At 31.3% G+C, this 13,589-nt stretch overlaps 1 protein-coding gene across 7 annotated transcripts in view; it reads right to left on the reverse strand.

The window, feature by feature from the left end:
• RIMS1 (regulating synaptic membrane exocytosis 1) overlaps nucleotides 1-13,589 on the reverse strand; it is a 481,216-nt gene that overhangs the window by 94,575 nt on the left and 373,052 nt on the right. For 5 of the 7 annotated variants that reach the window (XM_008568517.1, XM_008568512.1, XM_008568513.1 and 2 more), the window contains one exon: nucleotides 108-220. The exons of the other annotated variants lie outside the window; for them this stretch is intronic. In XM_008568517.1, coding sequence (XP_008566739.1) covers nucleotides 108-220 — 113 coding nt within the window. The remainder of the gene's footprint in view (nucleotides 1-107; nucleotides 221-13,589) is intronic. 7 annotated transcript variants of the gene reach the window in all.

Here is a 13,589-nt window from a genome sequence, read left to right on the forward strand (position 1 = left end):
CATTTAATGATAAATTCTCATATAGCTCAGTGCTTGCTAATCCTGCCTGGTATACACACTATACATTACTAAGAGGGAAAGCATTGGTTGTATACTGCTAATTTTACCTTGGAATATTGCTCGCGATCAAGTTCTTGACTAGAACCAGACCCTGTTGTCTGCTTAAATCGATGCACTTTCATTTTCATCTGTCTTGTTCGCTCCTCCACTACTAAGCTTGCTGCAAAAACACACAATGGAAGCCTATTAAAACACGGGAAGCATCTTTTAGGAACTGATGGTTTAAGATTTCAATGCTTTTGAAATGACTTCAATTAAATGAAATTTAGAAATAACACACAATTACTAAATTAAACAAAATGCAGAATATACAATACTAGCGACTGTTAATTTAAAGATGAACATGATTCAAATTACACAGAATGGGAAACACAAATGTTGGTAACAAACAGGTATCCTATTTTTTCATCTGATATGAAATATTTTCAATTCTTTTTTATAAATGATTACATGAAACCAAATTCAATTGTGAAAATATGTTCTCAATTTAATCAATTGTTTGTTGCATGTACATATGTAGAGAAAAAAATATGCATACTTAACACATCACACATATATGCACATGCTTATATGAAGGCACACATCCACCTAGCATCCTCATCTAACAGTAGTCACCTAAAAATTATTTTAATTGATAAGCATCGACTTTTTTGAGGCATTCTTATTAAATCATTAATTTCTACCAGTAGCTTCTCATATATATTTGCCAGTCCTAAAAATGGACTTACAAAGAAAAAAGATTAGCTTTGTTTCTGATGACTATGTCTGAACCACACATATGAAATGAGATATACAATTTTTAGCTCTTTAATTTATAATATTTAAAGAAATGTATTCCGCTTAAGGCTTTATTAATCTCCTAAGTAGTAGGTGAAACTGTTTAGAGGGTAAGAATTGCAACCTTCAACAAAGTATGAATTATTTTAAAACAGAATCCATCATTGACAACCTAGCTTCAAAACCCTGCCTTTAATTTTTGCATTTTCACAAATATAGAAGGAATAAAGAGCTAAGAGTGTAGTTGTGTGCAGAATAAACTAATGAAAAGTCTATACCTGTATGAGACTTAAGTTTACTTTTTACAACTTATCTGTTACCAATTTCTCAGACTACCCCACCTCTGCAACAAGTACTGAGATTTAAGTTTTGTGTGTGTATTTACCAGAGTACTTCTAAAAGTTCATGGAAAAATAGAATTAAAAGATAATATGAATCTTTCCATGAACTTGAGGATCCCCTTGCCCTCATGCGTGTATGTATTTTTTGCTTTTGGTAACTGACGCATTGGGGCTTCTGCCAAAGGGCCCCAATGGTTTAACAGTTAATGGAAATGTAGATGTATCTGACTGACTTGGCTGCTGATTTCATCTTTCACAAGGAGTTTGTAAAGGTATTCACTGATTAATTTTTCCATTGCAATGATTAAATGTGGCTTATTATTTTTTATTAAAAATTCTGACACCCACTTTAAAAATTATGTAAATATGTAACTTTTACTGTGTGTCGAAGTACTGGCTAATAGCCCAATAGATAAATATATAAAGTTTGGAATTTGTAGCTAAGTGCTTTATTCATATTTTAAGCACCAAATTATTAAATATTTCACTGTGTTTAAACTCACTAAATTAAATAGACAATCTCAATCCTTAACATCACAGGTATGTGAATTAAGCAACGACACACACTTGCTTTGAAAATGTTGACTTCAGAGACAATAAATGGTGACTGTTATTACAATCAGAGGATGGTTCAATGGAAAGCTTGAGAAAAGTAGTTCAGAAATTTATTGATTACTTGACAACATATAAGGAGTCAAAAGGAGTATTATAAAGCAAAACGCTATGTGAGAGTAATTAGGAAATGAGACAAATTATTGAATGATTTGAGTTATATTTATAGAAAGCCATATGCAATATAGAAAATGTGAAAATATCTGCTCTCTGCCTTCTGCCTATGGCACGAGTACCTCTGGGTAAATGATCAGTCATTTGCTTTGAGCTTTGAGGAAGTCCAATGAACTGTAATCAGTTGTACTCTGTAATTAAAGTTGAAAGCAATTCAAAGCAATCTCAACTTGTAATAAAAACAGATTTAAATGACATTAGTTTCACTATTCTCACCAAATTATATTTTTATTTAAAAAAATTTTTGACATTGATAGCCCATAGCTTTGTAAGCTTCACTTTTAGTATCACATAATTCTTAGGGTGGATGGTTAGACACAGATGATTATTTCCCAAGCACTACTGGCCTGAAGCTGTCTGAAACAGTTCCAGTGATTGAACCTTGCCAAGACAACATCTCAATTTCACTAAATGGAATTACTTAGATTATGATATGGCTGCATTCAAATCGTTATTTTACAAAACTCAGTACTAAATCCTAAGAAGACAGTGGTAACCTAACCAAAATGAATCTTAAAATGGTTTTAAATGACTTCACTTTCACCTTCTAAAATGATTAGTCTACTATATTTATTTCTAAAGAAGTTAAAGTTGACATTTCACTTTGTCAAAGTCTCCAAATTAATATTATGACTCAAAATCATGAGTGGACCCCCTTGACTTGCCAACAAAAATGCTGTGTCTATGCTATCCTCACTGCTTGCTCTCAGATTCCAAGAACAGAAGAAAAATGCAAATAGTTTTTCATTTACTTGCTCATATAAAAAAGTCAGATGATTATACAAAATTGTACACATTTTTGGAGTATTTCTCACTATTTCCCAATTATATATATATATATATATTTCTGCATATTCTAAAATAATTGTTTATACAAGTTATTATGTTTCAGTAAATATTTTTTCATATATATGGAAGAACCTTCAGTGTGAATGTGGAAGTTCTTTAATTTTGCTAAAGATTTTGTTTGTTTTGCATATTGTTTTTCAGCTGTATACTGTGGAATAAAATATTATCTCTGGATTGTAGGTGTGTTAAGTTAAATATTAAGACAAATTTATATAGTAAAATAGAATATTTATCATAAATTTGAACCAGAAGACATGATTCCACTAGTTTACTTGATTTATACAGATAATAATGGTAATGATTAAAAGTGAATTGGATCTTTGAAATGTGACTATCTCTCATGTATCTCACTATAAGCAAAATCAAGTACAGCCCAGACAGCTCAAATATCTTATTTTGAAAAGAATGATTATTGATCATTATTTAAATTTTTAATATTATTTTAACCATTTTAACCCCAATAGAAAAATTAAAATATAAAGTAAAACATTTTCTAATACTCCCATAAATCCTAGCATTACATTCACATTTTAGAAACATTCTGAATGTTGGTAACATTGTAAAAATCATTAAAATGCCAGTTCTCATTCCATGATAGAAAAATTAAATAATATGCAATTTGGGGGTTTTTATTTTTAAAGATTTCATAATTGCCACATGGCAGAGAGTTAAGTAATCCTTCTCATTTTCTATAAAAAATACAATTATCATCTAGTCTTTTAATAAAAATTTAGCTTATATATAGTACAATGAAAAGATAAGAATTTTTACTATAGAATGTGTTCTAGATTAAACAATTATTTCCCCTTGCCCCTAAGATGTAATTAACATTGCAATTTTGTAAAAAATTTTTTTGAGGTTGAAGGGTTGAAAGTTTTCACTATAAGCTTTGAGCTGAATGATGTGTTTTATGTTGAACAGATTGTGCTTTATAAAAAGCACATATTAATTTACTAAAAATATTAATTGAACAAGATCCATTTTATTTAGGTGAACTTTATTCAATACATAATGTTCTTTGTAAAATATGGCGTTTTTATCAGATGAGTTTACATATGTCAAAAATCAACTCAACATTACAATTAAGAAAGTATAACAACTGTAACTTATTTTTAGGAGTTAAATTAAAACCATACTGGTAAAATAATTTGTCTTCTAAAACTCAATATGGGGCCGGCCCGGGGCGCACTGCTACAGTGCGCTGCTTGGGAGTGCGGCGGCGCTCCCGCCGAGGGTTCGGATCCCACATACAGACTGGCCGCTCACTGGCTGAGCGAGGTGCGGGTGCAACACTGAGGGTTGCGATCCCGTTGCCGGTCCCAGTCCGGTGCGGGCGCGACACTGAGGGTTGCGATCCGTTGCCGGTCACGAAAAAAGACAAAAAGGAAAAAATAAATAAATAATAAATAAATAAATAAATAAATAAATAAAACTCATATGAAAAATACTGATTGGAGGGAGCAGGGTAAGAAAAGTAAATATAATTTACAAAGTACTGTAATTTATTATAATTTTCTAATATAAAGTACTAGAAGATAGTATTAAAACTAAAGACTCATTAAAATAATTACTTCTCTTTTCATGTCACATACTTTGCTAAGAATTTCTTAATCTAATGTTACGGAATATCATTGATGAATCTATGAACAAGCTGAAATTATTTGCAAATTTTGTGTTTGTACCTATGTGCCTTTTCCTAGATCTATCCCTTTCATAATGTTATTAAAAATGCCTATGACAAAAAAAAAATTAAAAAGCATAAGAATCCTTAATAAATCTTCCCTAACCTAACCTTATTTTAAAATTTCTATAATATTACATCCTCCAGAGAGAATGTGATTTTCTGGGAAACCTGATTTACTAGATATTTGAAAGTTGCTTAAAAATATTGTAAATATTACAGTCATGTGTAACTTAGAGCCATTATTATCTAAACATTAAACCTGTGTAAATATATTTAAATCATTATTTGTGAATTTACATTTATATAAAAAGGAATTTGGTCTGATTTAAAAATTCCTTAAATCTTTCACATTGTTCTCTGTGCTTCTAGAAAATAACATGAATCTGAAATTTCAAATTTTTGTATTTATAGGCCAAAAATAATCTATATTAATATATTCTTAAATCTTCCAAAACTTTTCAAGTATTATAGGTAAAATATGACTATAAAAGAGAATAAAAATAATAAAAATTTCTGTATTATTAAATACGTTAAGGTAAAAAAGACTATAAGCATTCAATTTTTTTTTTTATTCCTTTTTGTCTTTTTTCGTGACTGGTAACGGGATCGCAACCCTCAGTGTTGCGCCCGTACCGCGACCGGCAATGGGATTGCAACCCTTGGTGTCGCGCCCGCACCGTGCTCAACCAGTGAGCGGACTGGTCTCTATATGGGATCCGAACCCTTGGCGGGAGTGCCACTGCGCTTCCAAGCACTGCATCCTACCGAGTGTGCCACCAGGCCGACCCTAAGCATTCCATTTTTTAACAAGTTTAGCTAAAAGGCAATAAGTTTACATGTGTCAAAGGTGATACATGATAACATCTGGACAGGATAATTAAGACTGTCTGGTTAGCTATGATGTGCTACCATATTTTATGAACAGAAAAATCAGCACCTCTGCTTCCTTGCTGTATAGGAATACAATGAGAGTAAGCGACAGTGGCCCCATACCCTTGCTCCAGTGCATCGCTCAGGAAGGGCAATGATAAATGACCGCATATCTGGAAGTTGTCAGGTAGAATGAAATATATGAATGAAATACCTACAGTACCTCAATTATTGACAGCAGTGAAAAAATTCCTTCTTTGAAGCATTTTATTTTAAGAAATAACTTCAGTAATAGAGCAACTCAAATACAAGAAACAATATCATATGAAATATAGATTAAAAAGTAATAGAAGATGAGAAAGACTTAGCTAACTCTGTCATCAATATAAACTATAGAAAGACTAAATAAGATGACAATTAAATCTATAAACTAGATCTTAAAATATCCTATCAAGAAAGGTGGTTTGATATTTCACTTAACATAATTTTCTCTCCAAGTTCAACCATGATATTTGAAAATTCAAAAGTGCAGTATTAGTCTCTTCTCACAGTTTTTTAGATTTTAGAGGAGTAGGAATTGTTAACATGGACAATCATCCCCCATACCTCTGGAAGCAATGTGGCAAAATAGTAAGAATCTCAGAATAGGAATGACTAATCATAGATTGCAGTCTTAGATCCATTGCCATTTATCAGTTCATCTATGTTTCCTCAGTCAGTTTCGGATATATTACAGAGTTTTTCTTTGCAAAATAAAATATTTATTTCCAGCTGTTTTAGTCTATTATTCTATATTTCTTTATAGGGTATTGTTAAAGTATTTTTAAAATGTTTTCACATTTGTGGAAGTGGAAAACTACAATGACTTTGTCTCTTGCTCTATAACCTAATTTCCAACATTTTTGAATTTTCCAATTTATCAAAACTATAGGTGTTAAAGGAAAAAAGTTCCCTTGTTTTTCACAGCATATAGAAATGCCCAAGTTCTGAGTCATTTTCCTGGAATACAATGCATTTCAATTTGCAAGTGTAGAAATGTTCTAACTTGTTTCCCTTATGCTCCTGTATAATTCCCTTGGATGTTAAGAATTATGCTATAATAATATAAACAATAAAAGATAACATCCATCCAGCACAAGAAACACAAAATGCAATAAGTAAATAACACATGTTAAGTAAAAATACCATATTGCTTAAAGGCCTTTTAAAGAAAATAACCTATGTTTGGTATAGATAATTAAAATGGAACACTGGCATATGTGAAAGAGACAATTTCAATCACTCAAACCTCGCTTGAGCCAAAATTTCAGGACCATCTCTTGTTTTAGCATGTTTATTTCCACTGAACTATTTAAAACAAAGCTGAAGATTTCCAACCCTAGACATTACTTTTCATTGTCAAAATTGTCAAGCCCCAGAGCAACACTGAAAATACTAGTCATGGACAGACAAGAAAGTCAGGCTCCTGATGAAAGATTCTGTCATTTACCTTGCTCTTTTGTGTTAAGCAGGTTAAAAAGCTTTTAAAAACATATTAGGTTTTTGAAGAGGGAGCACTGTATTCCTTAAGGGGAACTTTGAATACAACCTTCACAAAGAGCAGCTCATGTAATTAAGGCTTCTCTGGAGGATAACAAAACCAACCATGGAAGGGTCATGTTGTTTATCCCAAGTGATCTGTAATATGTTTATCCATAATTTTCATTATTCCAATAACACTAATGGCAACAGAATCTATCTAGAAAGTCTTGATGTGGCATAGCTTTGCTAAATTTAAATTTGAATTTTGACAATTTCTTCCTATGTTTCACAGTATTTGGGGGACACATTCAACTTTAGACAAAATACATCAAAGAACCTGTCAGTCAGACATCTGCTTGCCTTCTATTTTCTTCTGCACATTTCCCACAAAGCTCATGAAGAAAGGGGTAATGATGTACTCCCTCAACTGGGTATCTCTTGCAAGTTGAGTCTTGGTTGATATGTGTTAAACCCTTTCAAGTTTTAAAAGCCTATGATACTATGATTCACATTTGAATCAGTAGAATGGGAAAATAGGGTCAAAACAGTAACTTATAAATTATTCTATTTGGGCTGCTTCACCCACTGGGTCCCCAACATTTAAGGAGAAAGCTAGAATGACAACTATATTTATAGGTTTGTGGCAAAAAAAGAAATGGATAAATTAGGCCCCTTTACTAATGGAGCTCTAAATACAAAGATACTTCAAAAAAAATTGTGGAAAAATAGAATTAAAAGATAATCCAAATCTCTTTCCATGAACTTTTTGAAGACCCCTTATATCTCTGAAATTATTCATTAATATTCATAATAAGAGTTCAAGAGAAGCAATGCCTTTGAAGATTATAAAACCTTAACATACGATAACAGGATATAATTAATCTGGCCCCAAATGCATCTACTCATTAATAATAAAAATGTAAATAAAATTGAAACTCTTTGCTACTTAGTAACTGTTAAAATAATATTTATTCTGTAAAGTACACAAATTAGTTTACTTATTTTGGCAAAAGTCAAGTACGTAATCTGTTCCTATAATATATGTCACATCCATAGTACACTATTAAAACAAGTGTTCAAATATCATTTATACAATAACTAACATAACAGAAAATTAATAAAATTAATTTTTTTCACTTTTTTATATAAATTGCACCTAATTAAGGTTAATGCTCATAGCTCCATAAAAAAATAAATTTTGCATAACTTAGCATTTAAACTGTTCTTGCAAACATTTGAAGAAAAAAGTACAGGTGATTTATTTGAGAATTTACTATAGAAACCTGGTACTTAAAACAGTTTACTAAAGACAACCCTTAAATAGCCCCTATGATCTGGTTACAATAATTACTACATATTTTATTAGTGAAATAGAAAAGCAAAAAACAACAAAATGCTATTTACTCTTTCTTCCTGTTCAAACAATTTAATTACTTCATCTCTAATTGCCTTTCATTCCCCATGTGTAAAAATTACACATTTTGTATGATAAAGGAAATTTATATTTGTAGAAAAGAGAGTATGTTTTGTCATGATTCAAAATTGCTTTCAAATCCAAAAAGTTAATGCAGTTAAGAAATACAATCTAAAGGCATATAAATTAGATATTTATTATGACAATAACAGTTTTTTCTCACCTTGAAGTCATTTAATTTCTGGTTCAGTTTTGATCTTCTTATATCATTATTTCGATGCCCCCAAACTACATTCATGGGCTCTTTAAAACTGTCCAAGAAATGTAGCAGAGAGGGAAAAATTGGCTTACTTTTAGAATGAATAATTTAAAATAGGCCTATAAAGCAGTTTGTGAAGCCTAAAGTGATATGGTCTCTCAGCTTTCGACACAAAAGATGGAGTTAAAAGGTAAATAAAATAGTATGAACATTTATACTTCCTGGTTAATCTTTCAACACTGGCTTCATTTTCTCAAGTTGTATGGTGATTTGAGAGGCAAGCCAGGTACAGATTTAGCTGAGTGAGGATAAATTGGGCAATCAGGGGAAGACAGGAAAACTAAGTGGACTTTGTCAAGATCTTGGTGTTGGGAGTGTGGATGTTACAGCCATGTGGAGCAGGGGAGAGAACATGGGCAGTGTAATCAAAATCTGTTTCTGCTTCACAGTGGTGTTGTTATCTTAGGCATTCCATTTAACTCCTTTGACTCTCTCTAGAACAGGAGTAATAAAATCTTCTTGCAGTTGTCCACGTGTTAATATAAATTACGGGGTTATGGGTGCACCATAGATACTTGATAAATGCTATTTGAATGTTGGAGAGTCTGTAGAGCAAAGTGTTTAAGAACAAGGTCTTTGGAGGGAGGCTTGTGTCTAGTTCCCAATTATACCACCTATGAAATGAATTACTGATAATGGGCCAAGTTTTTAATCTTTCTGAGCTTTAGTATTCCCAGTTGGAAAATGAGAATATTAGTAGTTATGTCTTAGGCTGCTGTGAAAATATGCAATAAATATATAATACTCTTAGTCGAGTCACTCATATATAGGAAGTGCTAATAAATTCTATCTACCATTAATAATATTACTAGTATTTTATACTCTTCTTTATATGGCTTTACAAACATATGCTGGAAAATTACTAGACTGGTCCCCTAGAGTTAGGGTGATCAACTGTCCCAGTTTGCCCAGAACTGTCCTGTTTTTAGCACTGAAAGCCTCACATCTTGGGAAACTGCTCAGTCCCATGCAAACTGGGACCATTGGTTGTCCAACAAGTACATATACAGTTCATCAAAAATAAACCCTGACTAATGAGCCCCTTATCCTATTTGGTCAGCTGGGAATGACATGTCTCAATCCTCAGTTATCCAAGGAGCACTCACAATAACCTGAATTCTCCAATATGATGGATCCCAGAAATAAAAGGGACTTCAGCTCGCAGCAGTGGGCTTTCTGTGCTGTAAAGTTTTTCTTTCTTTTGGGATATGCAAGCCTAAAATTTGACTTTAAAGAAATTTCTTGAATGAGCTTCTATCCTTTCTGGGCTTTGAGAGCCACATTTGGTAATTGAACCATACTATCTTAAATCCCAAAGGAGAAGTCCAGCATCCTCTGTTGCTCTATACCTTGCTGGAGGCATTTTGCAATATGGCTCTTTGGTTGTTTCTAGTTAAGTGGTCTATTCTATGAGTAATTTTTATATCCCATCTCCAAGAAAGACTTAGAAAGGTGACAACACCTCTCACCAGGACAGATGGACCTTATAAAAACATAACAGTTTGACATGCTCTGGAGAGACATCATAAATGTACACATACTTTACTTAAATTTTAGGTTATACCACTGAGGGATTTTGTTTGGTTTTGATTAGCTAAGTATAGCTTTTGGCTAGTAGAAATATCTATGGAAGAGCTCTAAATGAATAATTATTGTATTTTTCTTTCTTTTGGATACATGAATTAGGCCACGGCCTATTTTTAATATAAAATTCTAATGTTTTTATCACACTAAAATTTATCTAGCAAATCCAACTAAATTCTTCTGCATCTAAGTACAAATGCATTGGCCATTTTTATACTAGTGAATCTAAACTGTGTTTCTGATACCTGAAATAAAAATGCAGAATGGCTAGAAATCTATGCAAAATCTAGGGACCAAAACACCTTGAACTCATTGAATAATATTTTATTTTTTATCAATATCTATTTATTGCCTAGTATATCAGAAACTATATGAGAATATGTATATTCTGTATACATACGTATATGTGCCTGAATATAAATATAATTATATTTTTATAAATTCAGACTAAAATAAGTAATTTAATATTATCTCCCATTTTCTCTTTGTAATGGTAAGATACACAACACATACCTAAATATTAAAAGTTAGGGATAACGTATTTGGAACTTGTGCTTTCTAAAATAGGACATACCAAAGTGTAGTGGAAGTAGGTCAAATGTGAGAGACCTGTGTTTGTAGTCTACTATTGATCAGCAATGCGAATGGGCAAATCTCTTAATCTCTCTGAATTCGAGTTTCCTTATTCATAAATCAGGGTTGATGCCATTCTCAGGACTAGCTTTGAGGATTATTATGGGCAAAAAATTAACTCAATTATTAATCCACTTACAAATATCAAGTAAAGGTACTTTTATTAAACTATATATCACTAAATAATTTTTAAGTATTATTAATAGCATTATTAGATTAAGCTGAAAACTCATGTTCAAATACTTAATTATCAGGCCAACAGGAACACTGTTGAAATGGAGTTGGCAGCACGTGAGTGTGGGGTGAAAGCCTGCAATCTACTTGAAACTTAAGTGCAAAATCCGAAAATAAAATGCGATCCAAAAGAGAATGAGAAGGAGGTCAGCAATGTGCCAATATAGCAGGCTGAATGGTTTTCCTTTCCTATGTCTCTTAGGAAGACAAAATTAATGGGTATCACAATAATATCTAGGCCAAGAGGAGTAACATTTAGGCAGCTATTTCTCAGATGAAGGATTACAAGTGGGCCAGAACACCGCAAAGGGTACAGCTATCTGGAAGGTAAGATGGAGAGATTTTCTACTCCTCTGCCCCATATACTACCCCAAACACAAGGTAAAAATTAAACCCTTTATCTGTTAGAGCAGGACAATGAAAACTAACAGACAAAAATAAATAAATGTTATTATTTTCCAAAGAGAATTGTTTTCTAGTTGTTAATGTAGATAAGTAAATTTTGAAGTGAAAATATTGTTAATTTTAAAATAATATTTTCCTCTTTGATGTAAACTGCACATAATATGAAAGAATTAATACCAAATGCCCTTCAAAATCATTTCAGGGAAGTAACTATCAAATAATTTTGTTCATTGTTCCAATAGATACAGTTATATAACTCTTGTATACTACAAAAGTAACAATATTAAATGGTTAAAAAGTTACATTAATATTTACCTTTTGTGGAAGAGTTATATTTTTCTTGTTCTTCAATGAATTAAATGCACATAATGATGGGAACAAAAGAAAGAAATCAGCAAATTTATAGTTAGACATGGAAATGTGAATTGACACAATGGCATGAATAATAAAAATGCGTAACATATAATGTGACATGATAAACTGCAGTGACAAATAATGAGGAAGTCTCAAATATGGTACCAAAATTAATCAAGGAAAGAATGAACACAGCAATTTAAAGTTTTAAAATGAAATAAAACCATTGGGATATTAATACGTTTGGCATTTGAAAAGTATACTCTGTTGTATTTTTTCTTGTCTTTTAAGAATTGTATAATATTTCAGCCCCAATTTTACTAAAACATTTTAACTTAAATCCATTGTGATTTTATTGTAAATGTATTTAAAAGCATACTTGATATTTATCACAAAAATCTTTGTCATTTCAAATGATAGCATTTCAGATGACTTAAAATTTCATATGATAAATAAAAAAATAAATTCCATTTTTTACTAAATAGCAGGCATTTTCTTTGGTACATTTTCCACATGGAAAAAAATATATTTTAATTTAGGTAATCCTTTCTCCCTTCTCAAATTAATTATATTAAAATACCCCAAAGTGAAATTACTTGTATTTTAGAGACTATATTTCTTAGAAACATTTCTTAAAGCCTTATATCTACTTCCTTGTTGGTATACTGTTTACTGAGAAATAATGGCCTATCCAGATATTCCTGAAGGTGAATATCATTAGAGTTTGAGATAGTAGCTTTAATAATAGAACACATAAAACATAACCAGCACACCACTAAGTGTTAACATATAAATGGTTTTTAAATACATCTTTTAAAAACATCCAATTGAGCACACATACAAAAAATTACTTGGTTGGTTTCAGAAAACCATGCATTTTCATACAACTAATTATGTAAGGGCTACACTGGAGTAGAATATTAAATGACAACCAGAGAAATTTTGTAAGTCGTTGCTCTCAATTTTTATATACCATTTCTTTCCTAATTATAAGGTACTTTTTCAATTACTTTACCTCAATATCTGTATTGTACTCACATCTTTGTCCTTTCCCTAAATCTACTGTAACAAAATCAGATTCCATGTAGCATTCCCAATTTTTAAAAGAAACTTTAAAATACCTTTAAAAATTTTGTAAACATGTCTTTTAAAATGGTATGTTAGCCTTTAAAATAACAGATATTGCTTTTAAGGTACAAAGAGAGATTAATAAATCTGATTTACAAAAAAAAAAAAAAGAAAAAGAAACGCAAAGCATACATCCAGTCAAACAATCAAGTTGTCCCACATACATCCTAAAAACAATAATGTAAATAACAATATCCAGAAACGGTGTATGAATACAATTATTTGATAAGCCCATCAGGAGCTGTATCACTATCCAAGAATTTAGACCATTTGAAATACTTGCTCTTACCAATCATCTGTTTACAAACTCAATCATTAAAACAACACAACAAAACACTCTTTGTTAAAATTAAAAAAAAAAAAAGACTGGAAGAAGTCAAAGCAGTAGAGGCTTAATCAATTGCAAATAAACTGCAGTCAGAATTAATCTTCGTAGAAGACAGAACTGAAGTTTAACAAATAATATTATAAAAAGATATAATTGTATAGCCTTAAGAACAACAATGAAATTAATCTTAAATAGAACATGCTAAATTCTATCTAGCTCATGGATCAAATTAAAAATTTATCTTTAAAAAATATTTTAGGACAAATAATTCTGCCACTTGAATTATTGAAATAGATCCATAG

This window comes from Galeopterus variegatus, unplaced genomic scaffold (assembly GCF_000696425.1).
Source record: "Galeopterus variegatus unplaced genomic scaffold, G_variegatus-3.0.2 Scaffold419, whole genome shotgun sequence".
Classification (NCBI taxonomy): domain Eukaryota; kingdom Metazoa; phylum Chordata; class Mammalia; order Dermoptera; family Cynocephalidae; genus Galeopterus; species Galeopterus variegatus.